We start from the raw sequence: 23,577 nt of genomic DNA on the forward strand, positions 1-23,577 counted from the left end.
CACCCTGTCATTCTCCTAACTGTGGTCTTGGAATTTGCAAATATTTGGATATCAAGGGAAAAGACAAATATCTAGAACATTTACACCATCGACTTAAAATTAAATCATCGAACAATCCAAGTTTTGAAAATTTAAAAAAAAAAAAACAAGAAAAATTTTCAAACCAAAAACTAAATATCAAATGGTTATCAAATGGGCCTAGATGCAGATAATTCAAAGATGGAGTTGGAAATATGTTTCAAGGAATCAGTTGGTATTTGCTCCTTTATGTGAATCGCATTGTAATCATTCCAGCTAGGAGCCAAACACTCACACGAGCAGAGGACAGAAATAGAAAGTACCTCAAAACCCAAGGAACAGCCAATGAAAATTGTATCCCCTGATCCCATCTCCTCGAGGAAAACAGAACCAAGCAGAAGGATGGGTGGGATGGAGATGCAAGCTTGAAATGAATGCCCAAATGTCTAACGGTCAGATCCTACATTAGTTGGAGAGGGGAACGAAGCATTCCTTATAAGGATGTGAACACTCCTCCCTAACAAACGCGTTTTGAAACTACAAGGCTGACAGCGATACGTAATGGGTCAAAGCGTATAATATCTGTTAAGTATCCAGGCTCCGCTTAGAAAAAACCCGGTCTTGTTTCCACTTTTCCGGTCATTCTGGACACAATTTTCAAATATTGGATCTTCCTTATTACAGGAAAGAAGCAACTAGAAAGATCCTTGGGGACAACTCTAAAAGGCTAAACAATTGCACGCCTGGACCGCTATCGAATGAAACCAGAGGACTAATGCTTTCTTTTGATTAGGTTAGATTCCTACCAAGAAACTGACTTAAAAGACTGACTACTGCTTTCGCGATGAGATTGGGTTATTACAAATGGTATCAGAGCCAATCACCAAGCAGTGTACCAGCAAAGACGCTGGCTTGGCCCCAAAGGAGGGTGGACTGTGAGATGCCACATCGGTTGGAGAGGAGAACGAAGCATTACTTATAAGGGTGTAGAAACCTCTCCCTAACATACGCGTTTTAAAACCGTAAGGCTAACGGCGATACATAATGGGCCAAAGCGAACAATATCTATTAGTAGTGAATTCGGACTATTACAAACTAACTCTATGCAAAACCCCAACAAAATGTGCTCTGAAAAAATTACTGATAGAAGCACAAGTGAGAATATGTCACCAAATAAACTGTTGGCTACAAATTTTCTCGTCTAGTTGTGTCAATCGCTCACAGTAGAGGCCAGAGCATTGACCTCAACACTAGAGTCTATAACTAGTGAAAGCAGTGTAGTTTCATTAGATACTAAACTATAGTATAGTTGTAGTATACAACTACATTTAATGCCATTAACTGCAGAAGAAACTAAGCTCCAATCCCTAAAATGAAATCCACTTCTCATAGCTTTGGTTTTCAATAACTTAATCAAACTAATCTTCTTAGTAAACTCTTCACCTTCCATGAAGTCCTTGAGATTAATCTTAGCCAAGACACCTGAAAAATGAATACAAACTAGACAATTGGTATCACCTAGACGGTAACATTTAAGAGAATCCCATTCACTTGAGTTTTGGATTGTTCATTAGGACAGATTAGATCGCTTGATTTGACAAATGGGAACTAAAATTGAAATAGAAACCTCGCCATTCAATTTCTCCATCTCGAAGTTTTTCATTCTTTAGTTTTCTACTCCAATCGACAATCACGTTGTTCGAATGAAATATTCCAAAAAAACAAAGCTAATGAAGATAATTCATATACGAGATTGGAAATATGTGCGAAGAAATGCGCTAGTACCTGCTTCTTTCTGTGAATTACATCGAAATGATTCTAGCTGGGAGCCAACAACGCGCACTCACAGAGAAAGGAAATACCAGGAGAAAGAACAAGAATGTACCTTCGAAATCCGAAGAACACTCTGCGAAAACTGTGTCCCTCGATCCCATTTCCATGGAGGAAAGAAGAATCGGCCGAAACAGTGATGGGGAAGAAGGTTAATGGAAGCTTCCGTTGATAAATTCCCTGAATTAAAATAAAAATATTTCTCATTTTTTGCATTTTTGTTTATAAATTTTAATAATACATTTAAATTATTAAAAAAACTCAGACCGTGTAAGGGCTTTCTCTTTCCGGCTTCCCATAAAAATGGGAGGTTTCCACACCCTTATAAACGTGTTTTGTTCTCCTCCCCCAACGAATGTGGGACATCACAATCCACCCCTCCTTTAGGGTCCAACGTCCTTGCTGGCACACTGTCTTGTGTCTGCCCCCTCCTCCCTAACCAATGTGGGACATCACAACCCACCCCTTCTTTAGGGCCCAACGTTCTCGCTGGCACACCGCCTTGTGTCTACCCCCTCCTCCCCAACCAATGTGGGACATCACAATCCACCCCTCCTTCAGGGACCAACGTTCTCACTGGCACACTGCCGCCTTGTGTCTACCCCCCTTTGGGGAACAGTGAGAAGGCTGGCACATTGTCAATCCACCCCTCCTTTAGGGCCCAACATCCTTACTGGCACACCGCCTTGTGTTTTCCCCCTTCGGGGAAGAGTGAGAAGGATGACCCATCGTCCGATATCTGGCTCTGATACCATTTGTAACGGCCCAAGCCCAAGCCTACCGCTAGCCGATATTGTCCTCTTTGCTCTTTCAGGTTTCCCCTCAAGGCTTTAAAACGCGTCTACTAGGGGAAAGTTTTCACACCCTTATAAAAGGTGTTTTGTTCTCCTCCCCAACTAATGTGGGACATCACAAAACTAAGCCAAACAAGCAAGTGACTCTATTATCAGTCTGGTTGGAAGAATTTTTTTTTATGTATGATGATATGTGCCCAGTGGTCTTACACGTGTCTATACGTGTTATGTCTTGTTATGTGATGTGTCGTTATATGATATGCCAAATAACATGATGGTATGAATGAAATGTTATGTTATATTACGAAAAACTATGTAATGTATGAGATGCCATGATGCACTATGATATGTTATGTTAGCCCATAGTTTGTCATGAAATGTTTTGAAATAAGGAAAAGCTACAAAACACAACCTCATGCCATGATTTGAAAGTTATATGATGAATGAAATGATTTATGAAAGTTTATGTACGCATATTACCGAGTGTAATATGTGATGAAAGAATGGGGGGTTATCCTGCATGATTTATTATGCCAGGATGAAAATATGGAGATCTCATGCATATTTGTATGTTCGTGTGCATCAGGATACTTCTCCTTTATGATGACTACAGACACGTACACTATGACTAAAATGACACAACCCTTGGCCCACATGCAACCACTTGCAGCATCCCATAATCGAAGTCCAAACAACCCAAAGCCCACGGCCCACCTGACACACGCAACCTAGAAAGGTGACTCACGCATACTTGAGAGCACAACCCGACGTGATTCGTTGACCTGCGTGCACTCCAGCCCTTGCACGTGTGTGACGCGTGTCAACTCCTCGACTCATATGGCTCGTTTGGCTTGACTTGGCTCGACTCTGGCTTGGAACTCAAATTTGGACATCGTTCCCTACTTTTTGTACCATTTGAAGCTGATTTTGACCTTATTTAAGGCAATTGAGGTCAATATAAACTTCGTTTGTTCAATTTGAATAATTAATTACGTTGTAGGTCTGTTAAAAGAATTAGAAGGATATTTCTAATATGGGGAGTACCTCCATGAATTAGAAGGATATTTCTAATATGGGGAGTACCTCCATGGAGGTCGACACGAACTTTGAATGATGAAAGCAAGCAAAATTAGAGTTAGATAGAACGTCGGCTAAAACCAACCAAGTAAGTGGCTCTACTATCAACTCAGTCAAAACACTTGTTTTTTGTATTATGATGTGTGTCATGTGTGTTGATATGATATTATGATGTGCTATGGTGTTATGATGACGTGCTTTGATATGATATTATGATGTGTTACTATGATGCTATGATGTTATGACGATGTGATGTACTATGATGCTATGATATATTAGGATTATGATGCATTATGATATGATGACATGAGACGTATGATGATGCTCTGATATAGTATGATGACATCTCATGTTACGATGATATACATGTATGAGATGTCATGTTGCATTAGGATGAAAAGTTTTTTGATACACCACAACTGATGTTATAAATGATGAATGTATGAAAACTTATGTATGCATGTTACCTATATTAATATGTGAAGGATATGTGAGGTTGTGTCCCATGAATGATTTAAGATGAAAAGTATACGGACCTTATGCATATTGTATGTTCATTTATATTAGGATACTTCCTCTTTTGTGATGAGTATGGACACGTACACTAGATGAGGATGATGATGATCATGTCTTGCATGATATTTGAGGGTTTTCTGTACCTCCGGATGTCCAGCTATCGTCAACTAGCCCGACCATGCAAGCCTAGGGGGCGAGACCGCTTGGTGGTCTCATGCTCGCACGTGTGAATCGTGTGTAGGAAAGTACTATACATCCTACGTGATTGCAGGCTACCTCTACGATGATTTTTAAAAAATAAATCCCTAATCATGATTGCACGTGTCGACATTCCCTGACCCCAATAATGGGTCACTGTGTATTTCTTAAAATATTCAAGGTATGTGCTGCTTCTATATTTCAGGTAAAGACAAGACACTCCTATACGGTTGACGACGACATCACGATTAAGGACCATGACACATACATAGGGTGGTTGCATTTAATTTCGTAGATTTTAGGTTAGTATAGGGTATTGCTATTTTTATATTTACTTATGTTTATTTTAATATTTCGTTTGTATTGTTTTAAACATTTTCTTAAACATGTAAGTCCATGACATTATTTTATAAAGTTGTTTTAAATGAATATTTCCGCACAAGAAGTTACGTCATGCATATGATAGCGATTTTAGGTTACTAGAAAAGTAAGGTCGTTACTGATAGTAGAGAGACTATGAAAGGGTTGTTGATTAACCTTTAATAATGAACGATCTAAGTAGATAGGGATCACATTGGTTGTGAGACAAGAGCCATAGTTGTACTAGGGTTAGACGATGGTGGAGGTCGGGCCTCACCTTATCATTATTTCGAATGACGAGTTTTTATAAATTTATTATTATAGATTAAGCTAAATTAAAATGATTAAAAAAATTAACGAAGATAATTTTATTAATGAGAAAAAGTAGTTTATCTTTTGGTTTTAAAGATAAATAAATAAATAAATGGAAAAAGAAAAAAGTAATCTCTGCGGGTGAGTCACCCACATTACGGAGGACACGTGCCGTTGCCTCTCTCGAGCCTGTCACGAAGATTACGGGTAGCACCCACTCCTAAACCTCCCCCATAGAATTTCTCGACGCCATTTTTTAAAATGAAATTAAATTATATTCCACCTGGACCAATCACAAGCCTCCACGTCAAATATTCTCATATTTCGAGAATAAAAGAGGAGCCTTAAATTGAATGGCTTTGGGAATGAGATTAAATTACTATTATCTCCTTTTTTCCCGGCAACTAATGGGAACATTGGTTTTCGGGGACACCCATGTTTCCCACACTTTATTTATTTATTTAAAATTAATAATTTCATATTATATTGATGTCTAGGTCTTTGGATTTCATTTGATCCTAGGGTAGTTTTACTTTTATTTATACATTAATTCCTTCATTCTCTCTTGGAATGTCTCGACCAAAAAAAAAATGGTTATGATTCACAAGTGGGTGAGTTTTGTTCGGGGGACAATTTTGTAATTGACCATATAAATGTGTGTGTTTCGGTAAGATCATAGTAAACGAGAGATGTATGAATGAATTGATACCATATTCGAATAAGAGCTATTGTGAGGATAAGATTGTTAAGAAATGATTAATGAATTGATAGTTTGTGAGATCCCACATTGATTGGAGAGATGATCGAGTGATAGCAAGAACGCTGGGCCTGAAAGTGGGTGGATTGTGAGATCTCACATTAGAGGAACGAGTGCCAACGAGGACGCTAGACCTTGAAGGTGGGTGGATTGTGAGATCCCACATCGATTGCTGAGAGGAACGAGTGCCATCGAGGACGCTAGGCCCTAAAGGTGGGTGGATTGTGAGATCTCACATCGATTGCTGGGAGGAGCGAGTACCAACGAGGACACTAGGCCCTGAAGGTGGGTGGATTGTGAGATCCCACATCGATTGCTGAGAGGAACGATTGCCAACGAGAATGCTGGACCCTGAAGATGGGTGGATTGTGAAATCTCACATCGATTGGAGAGAGGAACGAGTGCCAACAAGAACGCTGGGCCTAAAGATGGGTGGATTATGAGATCCCACATCGATTGCTGAGAGGACGAGTGCCAACGAGGACGCTAGGCCCTAAAGGTGGGTGGATTGTGAGATCCCACAATTGCTGAGAAGAACGAGTGCCAACGAGAACGCTGGGCCCTGAAGATAGGTGGATTGTGAGATCCCACATCGATTGTTGAGAGGAACGAGTGCCAACGAAGGTGGGTGGATTGTGAGATCCCACATCGATTGCTGAGAGGAATGAGTGCCAACGAGGACGCTAGGCCCTGAAGGAGGGTAGATTGTGAGATCCCACATCGAATGCTGAGAGGAACGAGTGTCAACGAGAACGCTGGGCCCTGAAGATGGGTGGATTGTGAGATCCCACATCGATTGGAGAGAGGAACGAGTGCCAGCAAGAACGTTGGGCCTGAAGATGAGTGGATTGTGAGATCTCACATCGATTGCTGAGAAGAACGAGTGTCAACGAGGATGCTGGGTCCTGAAGGTGGGTGGATTAATAGTTATCATCTATATTAACAAAATTCACCTTCTTTTTTGATGGGTCAATCATAGGAACTTCAAAATTAAGTGTGCTTAACTTAGAACGATTCTATGTCAGGTAACCTCTAAAGAATTTTTCTAGGAAGTATCTGGGCGAGGACAAAACATTCTAAAATAACCCGTGTTAGTTTGTGGGAATAGTCTTCACTCTTACAAGCAATTCGAGATAAGTACATAACTTGGTTATGTTGCAAAAGAATGATCAAGCCAACGACTATCAATCCACATTCTAAATATTTGTAACACTCCAAACCCATCGTCAGCAGATATTGTTCTCTTTAGGCTTTCTCTCTCGAGATTCCCCTCAAAGTTTTTAAAACACATCTGCTAGAGAGAGCTTTCCACACCCTTATAAAAAAATGCTTCGTTCTCCTCTCCAACCGATGTGAGATCTCACAATACACCCCCTTTCAGGGTCCAGCGTTCTCGCTATCACCCGTTCCTCTCTCCCCATCGATACGGAATTTCACAATATTGATTTAAATCTTAGGCATGACGTGTTACAGTATAAACTTAGCTAGTTAAAACATATAATTAATATCATCAACTATCAAATTCAGATCCCGAATTTCAGAATCTTCAGTATGAAGCGTTGTATATGATATTATAAACAATATAATTTACAAAATTAGGAGGCATGATGGGATGGTGTGTGAGAGATGCCCATCAAATCCCTAATTAATTAATTAATTAATTAACCAAAAAAAAAAACATTATAATAAAATGAAGTGAAGGTGGGAAGATAAGAGACACATCATTACCGTACGTTTTTATTTTTTAAAATTAAAAAATAAAAATATTCTTTAAAAATAAAAATAAAAATAAAATCCTTAATTCTTTCAAGCACTTACTCCAACAACATCAACGAGATCTCCAACATAACGTTAATGACTTCTGAGAGAAGCATCATGACTTCCATCATCTTCCCGAGTCATAGAGGCTCGACTCTTAGTTTAGGTCATGACTCTGACACTATGTTAGATGAACACAACTCTCCACAATGGTATGATATTGTTCACTCTGAGCATAAACTCTTATGACTTTGCTTTAAACTTCTCCAAAACGACTCGTACTCATGATCAATCCCTAAATTAGCCGACGTGAAACTTTCATCACGGTTGTTCGTAGGTTGAGTTGGGTTATAGTAATACATTCTTCAGGCTAAGCCGTAAATATTTTGTACTCTTTGAGCTTTTTATGTGGTCCCACCCAGTTTTTAAAACACATTTACTCAAAATAATTAAAACAAAAATAAAATATACGTATATAATTATATTGTAAATAAAAAAATATTTTGGGTCATCTGACAGACTCAATCCGTCCGACCCAACTTAACTAAACCATAAAATTTTTGGGTTGAATTAGTCGGTGTTGTTGAATCATTTATTAATTTTTTTTTATTTTTAATAAAAATAAAAAATTAATTAATTTATATTTTGAAAAGATACCTTCCAATTAAAATATATAATAAAAAATAATTATAAAATTAATATATATGTGGTAAAAATCATGTATTATGCAATTTTTTAACAATTATAATAAAATAATTTAACGAATCAAATAATATACAATATTCAAAATCCTCACCATATTTTAAAATATTATTAACACAAAAATTTAAAATAATTTTAATAAATAAAAAATATATATTAAATTAACGTTTTGTAGCACGTCATCGAGAAAACAATAATATTATATTCTCAAATTTATGTTACATTTATACGGACAACAATAATATTCAATTTATGGGTCGAAAAATAATTCAATAATCACTCGTGTTTCAAATGATATATCGTAAAAGGAAAAAAATGACGACTTCGACCTTAATTGACATTGAATACGTACACGGACTATTTCTAAACTGTCATATTTCTAGATGTCATAGTAGGATTTGATGACGGTTTAAAACACACCAACAATACGATAGCTACAATCTCAAATTTGAATTGACATCGAGTCGAACCATAGTAACTATATGATGACGGTTAGCTATCATGTCATATTCAAACGATGTTAGCTGCTCACTGAGATTGTATGTTGAGGACGACTGTTTTAGTCATTTCACAACTGTTATTTCAAAATTGACGTTGTTTTATAGTTCAACGTGCAATAAATTTATTAGCATAATTGGAACCCTAACAGTACCTCTAGTACGATTCGTACAAATATTTCAGTGGAAACAGCACAATTCACGAATACAATTCTCTCGTAATCAAATTAACCTGACTCGGGTATGAAAGTTATCAATCTCTATTCAACTATACAACTATCGTAAGCATACTTACGAGCTACCCGAGTTTCGAAATATCTACACAAGTACCACCACTTAGTTACTTAGGTATAGTTTGACACATATTCCACTGATTTTAACTCGTAGCTCGTCCAGTTGTTCTTGTGTGCATAATGATTTTTAATATTAAACTACACGAAAACAAATAATAAATAATATGGTTAGAATTATGCATGAAAAAGTACAATAAATATGTAAGAATAGTCCGAACGTCGTGTTATTAATAAAGGATTTTAAATTAGGTCAAAATTTGGGATCTCGTGAACTTCGTCACACAATAACCATATTTCACGTTACCTTCTTGGCAAGAAAACTACAAACGATAATCTGAAAGCAAAGTCGGTACGAGCGTTGAAACGAAAACAACAACAAAACGACGATGTTTTACAGGGTTTTTGATGACGATTGCTTACGACATCGTTTTACGCTAACGTATAATGACAGTTAAGGGCAATCAGACCTGCATCGTTAAGCGTTCTACGTATCGTATCGAAATGAATAATGTTCGTGGTGTTTTAAATTTTGTCAGTGGGTAATTTTAGAAATTATTGAAAAGTTTGGGAAGGAATTTATGAAGAAAATATTTGTATGGGTCATTTAATGGAATGGACACCATTATTAGAACATAGCCATGAACACCAACTTTTTTGGTAAACTTTTTGCATCACAATAATAAATATGAGAAAATTACCCATTTTCATTTAATGCTTTTGTCAATTTATATATATTATAATTTAGTCCTTCAACTATTTCTTAATTGCACTTACGTTATCGTTATGTTTCAAAAAAACGTTGTAATAAGTCCCGGGATCTTTGACGTACAGTACTTTTGTGAGATCTCATATCTGTTGGAGAGAAAAACGAAGCATTCTTTATAAAGGTGTAGAAACATTTACCTACTAGATGTGTTTTAAAATCGTGAGGCTGATGACAATACGTAACGGGCCAAAGTGGACAACAGAAGAAAGACGAAGATACATTTTTAGGTACTTCGTTTCTACTTTCTTACGGTTATGGGGTCTCTTCTTTTAACGTACTTACTGTGTTGTTTACTAAATATACGACGAGTTAATGTTGGGTTTGTTTAAGTATTTGGTAGCGGTAGTGTACGTTATATAAACAAAGTACGTATGAATCTATCTGAGACGTTATTAATGTTATGTAACTTTGAAAATTTTGAAGTACGAATAGGGTGAGGATCGAACTCATAATTTAACCTAAAAATTTAATGTAGAGTTGAATCATTAATTGAATGTTGACTTAACATTATCATAGGATGAATTTAAGATGAATTATTGATTCGTGATTGACAGTTAGATAAATTAATAAACACGTTAAGGACGTTTACAATTAGTGACTAAATAGATAAAAACTTCAAAATTAATAAATGTTCTTTAAAAAAATAAGATTCAACAATGGGAACGGTATAAATCAGACAATTATATGGATTATGTGACACTCGAGTATATGACGGGTACATGCAGAATGTAAGTGAAGACAAACCATGTTGGAATTGAGCAATTTTATGTGTTGGGTGTCCTCAGATATTCCTAAGATGCATGTGATTGAGGACAAAAAGACAAAACATGCTGGAATAGAGCAATTTTATGTGTTGGGTGACGTCAGATTTTCCTAAGATGCATGTGAGTGAGGACAAAACGACAAAACATGCTGGAACGGAGCAATTTTATGTTGGGCTACCTTAGATAAAACATACTGAGATGACTTGTTTTGGTCTGTGGGAATAGTTTACACTCCTAAGAAGTGAGGAGTAGGTAGCATGACCGTCTTGGAATGACTTGATAAAACATACTGCAATGACTTGTTTTGGTTTATGGGGATGGTCTACATTCTTAAGAAGCGAGGAGTAGATAGCATGACCATGTTGTACGGGGTTTGTGGGGGATAGTAGTCTATACTCCTAAGAAGTGAGAAGTAGATAGCGTGATCATGACGTAACGGAATGACAAGGACAATCAGGTACCACATCTAGATTCTAAATCCTCGACATGAATAGTTACCACACTCTTACGAAGCAAGGAGTAGATAACGTGACTATATCGTAAGAGAATGACATGACCATTAAGTCCCAAATCCAGGTAACGTGACCGTAAGGGAATGATAGGACCATCAGGTGCAACGTTCGGATTCGAAATCCAAATAGTTAAAAAAAAAAAGGAGCAAGAACGAAAATTGAAAGTGTCTACAAAATCAGAAACGCGAGGACGCCATCCCAATTGCAGTGCCTGCCCTTCCGCTCAAGGGCCACTTTGAACTCCGAGCTCCTCCTCCTTCTCCCTTCAGTTCCTTTCCTTATAAATCCTCTGCACTCTCAAACTTCCTCACTCAACAAACATCACCCAGAGAAAGCTTAGCAGCAGGTATATACATATACATATACATATACACACACATATATATATATATATGCTCATACATGTCTATGTATATCATTCATTCTTGTATTCTGTGTTCATGTCTATATCTGCCATGGCTTGCCGCTCAAACAAGATCAAAATCGAATATGTGGGTAATATATACACATAAACAATGTTTAGAATTCAAGCACTGGAATTAATGTATTGTGTATCATTTAATGAGCAGAGAGAGCGAAATAAATGAAGATATCTGAAAGGGTTTCTGGGTTTTGCTTTATAAATGGTCAGATTTAAACGTTTAATCAGTGTTTTTGTTATCTGGGTGTTCTTATTTGCAGAAATAATTGATGGGTTTTGATTTTCAGAGAGGGAAAATGGTTGAAGGGTGAAGAAGAAGAAGAAGAAGAAGAAGAAGAAGAAGAAGAAAAAGGTTAAACGATAGAGCTGTTCCTGACTTGGAATGTGATATATCGAAGCGGAGAAAAAGGCCTTTTTATCGCTACAGAGACAAAGTACTGTCTGAGTTATCATCATCAATATGTATAGGACAGTAACCCCGCCTGCACTCCATTCAATCTCCTTTTGAACGAAACCCACCATTTTTTTTTTTTTTTTTTTTTTTTTTTNGTTGTTGTGTTGTTGTGTTGTTGTGTTGTGTATAATTAGTGTTTGTTTCAGAAAGGAATGAAAGTGGTATGGAGGTGGTGGAGATTCAAGAACAACCCTGTAGGTTTTCACGAATTGGAAATCGTGGAAATGAATCCAACAAATTAGGGCAAAAGGGGATTGTTCACTCCCCAGAGGATGAAGAAATCAAAGAATTCTCCAAACGGGTTGCTGTGGTTGCTTCTGCTTCTGTTTCTGCTACCGCCGGTGGAGTTGAACCAGGTGGCTGCGGCGGTAATGGTGGTGGTGGTGGTGTTAATCGGCTTCGTGGTTGGCACCACTCGTCGAGGATTATTAGGGTTGCGCGAGCTTCTGGCGGCAAAGATCGACACAGTAAGGTTTGGACATCGAAAGGGCTTCGAGATCGACGAGTTCGTCTCTCCGTTCCTACAGCGATTCAATTCTACGATCTTCAAGATCGGCTTGGTTTCGAGCAGCCGAGTAAAGCAGTGGAGTGGTTGATCGAAGCAGCTGCCGACGCCATCGCTGAGCTTCCGTCTCTCCATGGCGCTTTTAGCGATGAGAAAATGGGTAGCGATGGAACCGACCAAGGGTTTGATTCACCGGAAATGGAGCTCGACGGCGACACCAAAAAACATCAACAGAATCAGCGGCGGATGCTTTCATTAGCGAGGTCTGCGTGTAGTAGCACCTCAGAGACGAGCAAGGGTTCGGGATTATCCCTCTCCCGCTCTGAAATATTAGTGAATCGAGCCAAAGCGCGCGACAGAGCGAGGGAAAGAACTGCGAAAGAGAAGGAAAAAGAGCAAGAATCCATTCCCAACAACCAATCTTTCACTGAGCTTCTAACAGGCGGCGGCGCCACCACCAATCGTACCAGTTCGGCACCGGAAAACACCGCCGTGGAGCCGAATTTGTTCGACAAAGCAACGGCGATGGATTACTTGACCTCATCTGGGATTATCGGCCAAGAACCATCGTCGTCTTCATCTTCACGGCCTGGCCATAATCAATCTGCGGGATTTTCAGGACAAATCTTCTTGGGAAATCCACACCAATTGCCAATGTCGGTTCCGCAATTCAATGTCTCGGCCGGTGAAAATACCCAACAAGATCGGCTTCAACATTTCTCATTTGTCCCGGATAATTTGAACGATTATAATCTCAACTTCACCATCTCCGCCGGCCTTGCTGGTTGCAATAGGGGGACCCTTCAGTCCAATATCTCACCGTCTCTTTTACCTTACCTCCAGAGGTTTCCTCACGACGGATCCAACCTACCCTTCTTCATCGGAGCTCCGTCGCCGGCGACTACTCCAGTACAGTTGGAAAATCATCAGCACTTGTTTGATGGTAGCTGGCAACTCTGTTACGCTGATGGAACCCATCACTCTGATCAAAAGGGTAAAGGAAAGAACTGATTTCCAGGTATTTCAAAAACCCATTTCAAATTCTTATAATCAATCTTGGTCTATAATCCTGTTCTTCCTGTTCTTATTACTGTAATTCTTCACATTTTGAATCAATGAGCTGCTGCTGCTGCTGCTGTTGTGTTGTGTTTCTGTCTGATTTGTTTATGATACTCACAAGAACATGAAATTATTGGAAACATCACATGCTTTTATGGGTTTCATATATTTTAATGCTTTCCTGCATAGATTAGTGTGAGGGTTAATGTCCCCCACTGGGCACTCCCCAGCGTGTTGTCCTCTTGGTTTCCCTTCTCTCTAGCATCATATGTTCATGTTTATATGGCCATGACAGGCATTAGAAGCTTTTCCCTAACAATGCTCATGTCATGTGTTTGTCACTCAGTGGAAGCAGCGCACTTTCACAAAAGAGGACAACTTTTCATTGTCTCCCTCTTCGTTAAATGGCTGTTTCAGTAGCATTAGTAGTGTTTTAGCTAGCTAGGGTTTCATGGGGCTTGGTGAAATGCCAACCCACCAACCCAAGTGTGTGTTCAACCATTGCCTCAAACGAGAATACCCTATTCCCTGCCTTCCCCCTAAGGCCTATACACACCCTATTCCTCTTTTATTAAACCTTGTAGGAGAGCTATAAACTTTACCGTTTATTTTTTAATCTCATTGTTCATGCTACTCCATAGGGTACTTTAGGAATATAGTTTGCTTATCTCATAGATCAGAGTGTAAGAACTTGCATGTGCTTGTAAGTCAATCAGTCAACTTTGAAGTGTTTTTATAAGACCTATAATCTTAGGAAGAGTATGCAAGGTAAGTTATAGTGAAGAAGCTCTGTTGGTGTGCAAGGAAGGCAAGTATATAAGCATGTAGGATACTAGAAAACAAAACTTTTTGGTAGTGCTAGTGAATCACATGGTCATGGAGATAATTTATAGGACTTTTGAAACGTTTTATAGTACTTTTAACGGTAATAATCGAATATCTTGATGAATTTGAACGTGGTTTTTGGATATTAGGAGAAGATAAAACAAGTTTACTTCAAAGGATCATCTATGTCGGTGTGTTTTAGAACTAGAAATGCATGTGCATTTGAGCATACCGAGATATGTAGAAGCATATCTATATCGGTAGGATAGATATTAGTGTCCTCTTTGGGCTTTTCCTCAAAGTTTTTAAAACGCGTCTGCTAGGGAGAGGTTTCCACACCCTTATAAAGAATGTTTCGTTCCCCTCTCTAACCGATGTAGGATCTCACAACAAGATCAATTCATTCTTACATGAGATGAAGTCATATGAACTATACATGTCTCTTCTCAACACCCGTTTTAGAACCTCGCCACGTATGAGGCTAACCGTAGTAGTTCAACGATACAAGATAAAAGATTTTTTACGATTACAATTAGATTTGTTTTTACAATTTTACAGATATCGAAAGACGCACTTAATATTAAAGATAAGGTAGCTTACTACTCTAAAAAGTCATTTCAAATATCTGCTTTTTGTTGAGCTTTAGATTAGATAGTACTTTTCACCAGTTTGAAATCAAATGAAAGTGGAAGAACACAAATAAAGCTGCTGCCTCTTGTGATCAATAGAATAAAGTAGATGCAAACAGGATTAGATTTCTAGGTTGATCATTTCACTTTCTTAGAATCCTTTTGAACTATTCTGTGCTTGATTTATTGGGAATATCATTCTTTGTTTTAACAGATTCAAAGCTTTCCATGACATGAAATTAAGAAGTTGTCTTTGAATTATTCTGTTCATTCTGGATCTATCAGTATATCAATGTGAAACCAGTTTGTTTGTAGAGATACCTGTTTGCTTATGCAGTGGATATCATTTTCCGTGGCAGGTCATGAAGATGGAGCACGAGAGATGGACCGTAGCGCCCATCGTGAGTGAATTACTACACATTTTTATTCTTCTGAAACACTTTGCCTTTTCCATTGCTTCAACCATTTTGGTTCCTTCACTTCTCGTATTGATTCTCATTGTGTTTTCATCTGTTTATGTGTAATCTTTCACAACCAATGCATGCTTTGTTCTTGAAACTTATTGCTTACAGCTAAGTTATATGTCAACGTCCTCGTTAGAGGTTTGAATCCCACCTCCACGTGTAGTTGAACTAAAAAAATGGTTGAGATATCCCTTCGACGATAACAACCTTATGTTAATCGTCTCAAATCTCCACTTCTTCAGGGCATAGGAACATTCTGCTGTACTGTTTTTGTTGTTATAACCCAATCTGCTATGAATCTCGGCGCCCCGAAATTCATAATCTGAATCATGGTTGGCTTAGGAATCAGAATTGAGAAAGCAGCAGCCAAAAACTATGAACATGTCATCACTTAATCTTGTGGCAGGAAATGAAATAGAAATGACAGCAAATTGATATCAGTTTTTGTAGATAATGTAAGATAGTGATATACAGAGAAGTTAATAATTGGTGAAAAGTCAAGGGTATGGAGAAGAGAGATTGGGCGTGTGTTTGGGTTCAATAAGGACTTCATTTCACGTGCATTCTTAACTCTACAAAGCTAAGAACAAGATGTTTCACATGACGAACAGCTGCACTAATCAACCATACACAGCTAATTCAATAATTAGTTTTTGTTTATTCTATTCATTACTCTCATGATTGAGTTTAGATGGATACAGGACGTTGATTTAAAGACATCTTTTAGCGTGGATGATATTGTCCTCTTTGAGCTTTCAAAACGCGTTTGTTAGGGAGAGATTTCCACACCCTTATAAAAGAATGCTTCGTTCCCCTCTCGATCTCACAATCCATCCCTCTTCGAGGTCCAATGTCCTCACTAACACTCGTTCCCTTCTCCAATCGATGTAGGACCCCCCAATCCACCCCCTTTAGAGGCTAGCGTGCACATTGCCTCGTGTCCACCCTCCTTCGGGGCTTAGCCTCCTTGTTGGCACATCTACTGATGATGTCTGACTTTGATACCGTTTGTAACAACCCAACCCCACCGTTAGTAGATATTGTCCTCTTTGAACTTTCCCTTTCAAGCTTCCCCTCAAGGTTTTTAAAACGCATATGCTAGGGAGAGGTTTCTACACATTTATAAAGAATATTTCGTTCTCCTTCCTAACCGATGTAGAATCTCACAGTACTAATCCAATAGCCGCAAAAGTCATCACTAACTCCTATTCTAAGACGAGTAGCAGGGGACACCCCTAGATACCGTGTGAGAATCACATTACAAGAGGGAAATTCCATTCCATTCCATTCAAATCAAAAGGAAAGCCTATAATCCAGCCTACGACCTGAAATGAATCTCCTCCAATCATTGGAGTTTGCTGTCATAACATTCCAACTCATCTTCCACAAACACATCATGAACAACTTTCTCAGTTAAAGAACCTATGGATAAGCCATGGACACACCTGACCTACACACAAAAAAAGGTGCCTCTTCGTTCACACTCAACAGTACAAACAGATAGACAGTCTAGCAACAAGATAAGGTCCATCACAGACCACCACTAAGCCCAGTTTATGAGTGTCAAAGCTTCAATAATAGAAACAAACAGCTAAGAACAAGAACAAGGCAAAACTCACCAATCTTTCTACATATATCACTGTTTCTGCATAATATATATGTTCTCAGAGTGTACAAAGCTTCATGCCTAATAATCCCATTTGTTTTTCAGACACTTATCACATAACAAAGCCTTACATTTATAAACTTCTTCAAACTATATCACATGAGATCATAATCAAGTCTTCTTACCTAAAGTATTCACATATTCAAGGGACTACAAACTCAAAGCTTTTACATCATCATCAAATAGCAAATGCCTGTAACAAAAACAACCAGCAGATGCATTTTCAACTATCACCTTTTACCGAAACGAACGCGAACGAATGAGTTTTCGTTTCGTTTCGTTTCTTTCCCCTCTCTAGCCACTCTACTCAGAAAATGGTTTCGAATTATCTTAGGCTGCATATCAGTAAGAACTTCTTCTTGATACTCATTTTCTGATGGTGTGCAGTTTCCTCCTCCCTTTGTACCATATCTCTTCTATACCTGAAAACCCGAACTCTAATACGGTTACGATATAAGAATAGTTGAAGACTTGAAAGCAGCATGAACAAGAAAACAAGTAAAGTTTTGCAGAACACACAGTGATATCAGATAACTTAGATTCTTATGAACTCGTTCGATGTACTTAATCCTAAGAACATGTATAATAAGCCCAATCACTCACATGATGGACAGTGTATTAGGTTCATTTCATCCAAGAAAGAATCGAAACGAGCATTCTACGGACTATGTGGTAATAACCAAGGGCCACGAGCAAATTCGATTCTAAACTTGGAACAAAACTCATCTTGCAAGAATCAAAAGCTAGGACAATGCTTGTATGCATTAAGAATTTACCTCGAATTAGTATTTGTACTTTTAGAACGAGTTCATCTCAAGGCAATACGTTCTCCTCTTCACTAACATCTTTGCAGCAGTCCTATATGGTTCTTCAAAGGCTGTTGAAGCCCAAGAGCAGTCAGAAACGTCCTTCTTCGTTGCAGACTGTTCGCTCGGTCGGATAGCGACCAGGGTAGCGCCTTTCAATATTAACCCATTAGGCAATTCTAAGTGTGTGGCATACCAAAGTCTCATGTTCAGAGCTGGTACAAGGGTTCTCTTAGAAGCCGTGGAAGCAGACAATGGCTTCACCCTCAACTCCTCAAGTTGATCTTTGTTCATACACAGAACCCCTTGTCCATCCGCATCAGTTAGAACCAAACTATCCAATGTCTTGTGATCTGCTATTATTGGTTGCAACAAATAGTGTCTAGCGGAAGCCGCAATAAGCGAACTAATTGTCCATACTACTCTCAATTTTAAACCTCCATTGGTGTAGAAGGATTCGGGTATGCTACCATTATCATCGCTAGCGCCGCCAATGCCAATACAGAGCCCTCCATCAATACCATTATCTTGAGTCGAGGACTTGATGGAGCCAGGTTGAATCACCGAAGAAGCACCCAAAATCACACAATTATCCAAAGTGGATCCAAAATCAGCTCGCCATTTCAACAAAACCCCATCATCAATACCCAATTCCCCACTAGGAAGCTCGATCCGAAGGCAACGAATCTCGTTAAAATTCTTAAGAACTTGGGTCGGGGAGTGATGGGTCACCCCACTTTGATCGATTTCGCCGTCCTCTTGGGTCCCAACCGCAAGAGACGAAGTAGAGGAAGACGAGGCTAAACTCGATGACGCTCGTGTCTGACCCAAAAACTGACCCAACGCTTGGAGGGGCTTTACAATGCCGCCAAATACAAACCGGAAAATACTGAAAAAAGGACCACGAGATTTACCAGAGGAGGAAGAGGAAGAAGACGATTCATCATCAGAAATAACACAATCCACACGAACAACAACGTTCTCCACTTGAGGCACAAGGCAGTGAAATCTTCGAGAAACAACGCAGCATCGACCAAGGGCCTTCACATCACCGATCTTATTGAAAATAAGAAGAAGAAGGGAATCCGGAAGATGATCAAAGTGGTCATTAACAGAGAAAACAGAGTCCGGTTCTGGGTAGATCTTAGATGTCAGATCTAAGCGCAAGGACGACATTATCAAGAACAAACCCAGAAAGAGAAAAAACTACAGAAATTGAAGGAAATTGAAGATGGGTATGGATGAAATCAAAAGGGGAAGCAGAAAACAGAGATGGGATTTGCAGGGGAGGCGGAAATGGGTATTAAAAAGGGGTTAGATCTGAAGGGAATGAACAGAATCAGGAAATGAAAACCTAATTTCTTGAATCAGGAGAGAAAATAAGAAGAAATTGGAAGATGGGTGTTGAAGGGAGAGATAGAAGAAGAGAAAAGGAGAGGAAGAAATGGAAAAGGGAAGAAGAGATTCATAGATCCACGGTTTTGTCTTTTCAGAGAGGAGAGCGACACATGAAAATGAGGGAAGAGAGAGAAAAGTAGAGAGAGAAAGTTGAATAATTGGCGCAAAGAGAGGAAAAAGCTGTGTCTGGGAGAGAGTGTTGGGTTCTGTTTCTTCACCTTCTCCTTGCCTTTTTCTTTTCCTTTTCTCCTAAAGTTCTTCTTTTTCTTTCTCCCCCCCCTTTTTTTTTCCTTTTCTTTGTTATTTTGCCTAAATAAAAACAAAACAAAACAAAATCTTACTCCCGACCCGTAAAATTACAAATTTACCCTTTCGTGTTTGTGTGAGATCCTACATCGGTTAGAAAAAAAAAGAAGTATTCTTTATAAGAGTAGAACCTCCCCTAACAAACACGTTCGTTCCTCTCCCTATCAGTAATACCATTTGGGGCATTACAAATGGTACATGAGCCAGACACTGGGTGATGTACCAACGAGGAGGCTGAGCCTCGAAGGAGGATGGACACGAGGCGATGTGCTAGCAAGGACACTATGCCCAGAAGGGGGATGAATTAGAGGGTCTCACATTGATTGGAGAAGGGAACAAGTGTCTGCAAGGACGCTAGGCCCTAAAAGGGGGGTGGATTGCGAGATCTCAAGGAGAACATAAAGACAATATCTACTATCGATGGGTTTGAGTTGTTTTGTGCCTATTATCTCGATCATTCGAACATAGCTCACTGGTAAGATATCAACTATCATTTCAAAGGTTGATGGATGATTCGAATAGTGTTTCAAATTTACTATGCTCGATTTATGAGCTACCTAGCGTAAGATGATCGGATTCGGCCGAGACCCGTTTTAGGTTAGTTTGGAGTAAAAAGGGTAAATGAGGGAAAAGGGCATTAAAAGAAAGTGGGACACAAAGGAGGTTGGGTTCATAAATGAAACCACCACACTTTGCTTCATTTGTTATTGTACGGACATTTCAATCTTTTCTTAATAAACTATTTTCTAATTAAATCCTCTCTATAATCACATTCCAATGCCGACACTTTCTTTTTTTTTTTTTTTTTTTTTTAATTTCGAGTTTTTTAGGTTTGAATCGACGCCCGTTCTTTACATTCACTACACGTTCGATATGGAGAAAGTACTCACCGATTGAATTGGGGTCGGGTCTAATTGCTCGTTTGGTTTTTTTTTTTTTTTTAACTTAAGCATCCTGTAACGGCCCAAACCCCAAACGCGTTTGCTAGGGAAGGTTTACACACCAATGTGGGACATCACAATCCACCCCCTTTGGGGCCAGCGTCCTTACTGACACATTGTCTCGAGTCTACCCCCTTCGGGGAAGAGCGAGAAGGCTGACACATCATTCCGGTGTCTGGCTCTGATATCATTCGTAATGACCCAAGCCCACTATAGCAGATATTATCCTCTTTAAAACGCGTCTGCTAAGGAAAGGTTTCTACACCCTTATAAATGGTGTTTTGTTCTCCTCCCCAACTAATGTGGGACATCACAATCCACCCCCTTTGGGGCCAGCGTCCTTACTGGCACACTGCCTCGAGTCTACCCCCTTCGGGGAACAACGAGAAGGCTGACACATCATCCAGTGTCTGGCTCTGATACCATTTGTAACGACCCAAACCCACTGCAGCAGATATTATCCTCTTTGGGCTTTCCCTTTCCGGCTTCCCCTCAAGGCTTTAAAACGCGTATGCTAGGGAAAGGTTTCCACACCCTTATAAATGGTGTTTTTTTCTCCTCCCAACTAACGTGGGACATTAAAAAATTTTAAAACACGTCTGTTAGAAAAAGATTTCTACACCTTTATAAAGAATGTTTCGTTCCCTTCTCCAACCGTGGCAGAATCTCAAACATACTTTATTAAATAATGAACTTAACCCAACCGAACTCACCCATAAAATATATAGGTTCGATTCGTTTGAATTATTCGAATTATTTATTCAAAATTTTAAATAAAAGTAAAATGTTAATAATAAAATATCCATTTATTTATTTGTAAATCTTTCCCGATTTAAATTTTTTTTAAAAGTTATTCAAAAATAAAATACTCGAAAAACAATTATAAAATAAAATGTAATAAACATAATTGAACGGATAGATAATTATATCGTAAGCAAAACACCAACTCATCTTAAACCGTACGAATTAAATTAGATTGATCTAACGGTTATCCACGTTTTTTGAACTAATATATAAATTAACAATAAATTTGGGTCGATACAATTTAATCCAGACTAATTTCGGGAGAACCCACGAACCAATTCAACCAATAAAAATTTTATCTGTATTCAACTCAACTCAGTCCAAACGGTATAAATTAGATTAAATTAATCAAATTCTTCGAGTAACGGACCCGATTATTCAAATATTTTTAAAGCATGAATTGAAATATATTTATATAATATAAGATGGTGGTGATATAATTAAATCAAACCACATCAATAAATAAATAAATAATTGAATAAGAAAATAATAATAATAATAATAATAATAATAATTGAAAAAGTAGATGATGGATCCCATCTAAGTATCACCCACGAAGGGTTGATTGGATTAGATGTAATAAAGATTAAAATTAAATTATAGAAATAAATAAATAATATTTTCGAAGTAGCCAAGTGATTTTGCACGTGTCATGTCTTGGAAGCAATTAATACGAAACGATAATAATAATTTAAAAAAATAAAAGTACACAAATGAACGGTGAATTAAAATTCTATATGGTTTAACTGTACAGAAAATATACACGATTCATAGTATCGTAGCAATCTATTAAATTTAATATTTAGTTCATTGAATATGAATTTTTTTTTTTTTCGTGTTTCATATGATAAAAGTTTATGATTTGAAATGAAATAAGTCGGTAATGAATGTAAAGATTTGAATGTTTTGAGAAATAAAGAATCACGTTACTTTGTTTATGATAAATTTTCGTCGAAATTAAAAAAGAAGAAGCAATAATCGATCTTTATGGCACAATCAACCCTAAACGTGATGATATAGACTTTATGGTACAATAATCAACCGGTCGTGCCACTTGTTGTGTCTGTCTTTGCCTTTATCGGGAAAGTAATCCTTATTAGGGTTCAAAAAACTCGGATGCCTACTGGTTTTATGTGTATGTCTCGTAAAAAAAAAAAAAAAAAAAAAAAAAAAAAAAAAAANAGAGCTGCGTATGTCTTTGCCTTTATCTAAAAAATGTAGTAAGTAGTCCCTACTGGGATTAGATACACGCAATGTATGTAACGTATATGTACCGAACGAGATGATCTAGAGTAGGAGGTGAGTTGTATGCATGAAGTAAACGTTACAACGATGGAAACCAGCAATGCGGAGAATCGTTTTGTAGCAACCCAAGTCCACCGTTAGTAGATATTGTCCTCTTCGGACTTTCCCTTTCAGGGTTCCCCTCAAAGTTTTCAAAACGCGCTAGGAGATGTTTCCACACCCTTATAAAGAATGTTTCGTTCTCCTCTCCAACCGATGTGGGATCTCACAATCCACCCTCCTTCGGGGCCAACGTCCTCATTGGGGCTCATTCCTCTCTCCAATTGATGAGGGTTCGGCTCACACATTTGTTACAGCAACAATGTAAGATAAGGAGACAGTGGGACAATACCTTCTAGTAAGACTCAAGTGATCGACCAACTACACACAACGAAACGAATAATAATTTTTCAAGTAAAATTAGTTCAGATACGTGTAAACTAACTAGAACACTCACAAACTTAAATAAATAAATAATGGGTCGTGTGAGTAAGTTTCAAATATAGCAATCACGTAATTTGTTCTTTTGTCCTAAAATAGACGGTGAGTCGAAAGATGCCAAAAATATACATTAATGCATATACAGATTAAGCTATATCAGCCCAACATATCTTTATTTCGTATCGAACGAATATCTAACGAATTCAAATAATTACAAAATAAAATAATGAGTAATAAATACGATACCCTATATGGTAGCGTCTAATAACAAATTCTAAAGTTAAAAAGAACCAAACAAAATACCCAAAAAAAAAAAAAAAAAAAAAAAAAAAAAAAAAAAAAAAAAANAAAAAAAGAGAGAATAAATAACTTTAGGAATCAATATACTTTAATGAACCAAGTGGGAGGGAAAAGGTTGGA

The 23,577-nt window shown here is 38.1% G+C and overlaps 2 protein-coding genes and 1 long non-coding RNA gene across 3 annotated transcripts; 2 read left to right on the plus strand and 1 right to left on the minus strand.

Annotated features, from left to right (window-relative positions):
* The first annotated feature begins 11,312 nt into the window (after positions 1 to 11,312).
* Positions 11,313 to 11,911, plus strand: LOC111801408. The gene is made up of 2 exons (XR_002816133.1): positions 11,313 to 11,500; positions 11,836 to 11,911. It is a non-coding gene; the product is annotated as an uncharacterized LOC111801408 (long non-coding RNA).
* A 211-nt stretch (positions 11,912 to 12,122) lies between these two features.
* LOC111801407 (transcription factor TCP2-like) lies at positions 12,123 to 15,661 on the plus strand. Its single transcript, XM_023685399.1, has 2 exons — positions 12,123 to 13,552; positions 15,407 to 15,661. The coding sequence occupies exon 1, from the start codon at positions 12,193 to 12,195 to the stop codon at positions 13,543 to 13,545; it is 1,353 nt and encodes a 450-aa protein (XP_023541167.1). The 5' UTR covers positions 12,123 to 12,192; the 3' UTR covers positions 13,546 to 13,552; positions 15,407 to 15,661.
* A 1,446-nt stretch (positions 15,662 to 17,107) lies between these two features.
* On the minus strand, positions 17,108 to 19,609 carry LOC111801409 (F-box protein At5g46170-like). The gene is made up of 2 exons (XM_023685401.1): positions 17,954 to 19,609; positions 17,108 to 17,599 (listed from the first exon to the last, which is right to left on the minus strand). Exon 1 carries the CDS (start codon positions 19,157 to 19,159, stop codon positions 17,975 to 17,977), a length of 1,185 nt encoding a protein of 394 aa, XP_023541169.1. The 5' UTR covers positions 19,160 to 19,609; the 3' UTR covers positions 17,108 to 17,599; positions 17,954 to 17,974.
* Between the last annotated feature and the right edge of the window lie 3,968 nt (positions 19,610 to 23,577).

This window comes from Cucurbita pepo, chromosome LG09, assembly GCF_002806865.2.
Source record: "Cucurbita pepo subsp. pepo cultivar mu-cu-16 chromosome LG09, ASM280686v2, whole genome shotgun sequence".
Taxonomy (NCBI): domain Eukaryota; kingdom Viridiplantae; phylum Streptophyta; class Magnoliopsida; order Cucurbitales; family Cucurbitaceae; genus Cucurbita; species Cucurbita pepo.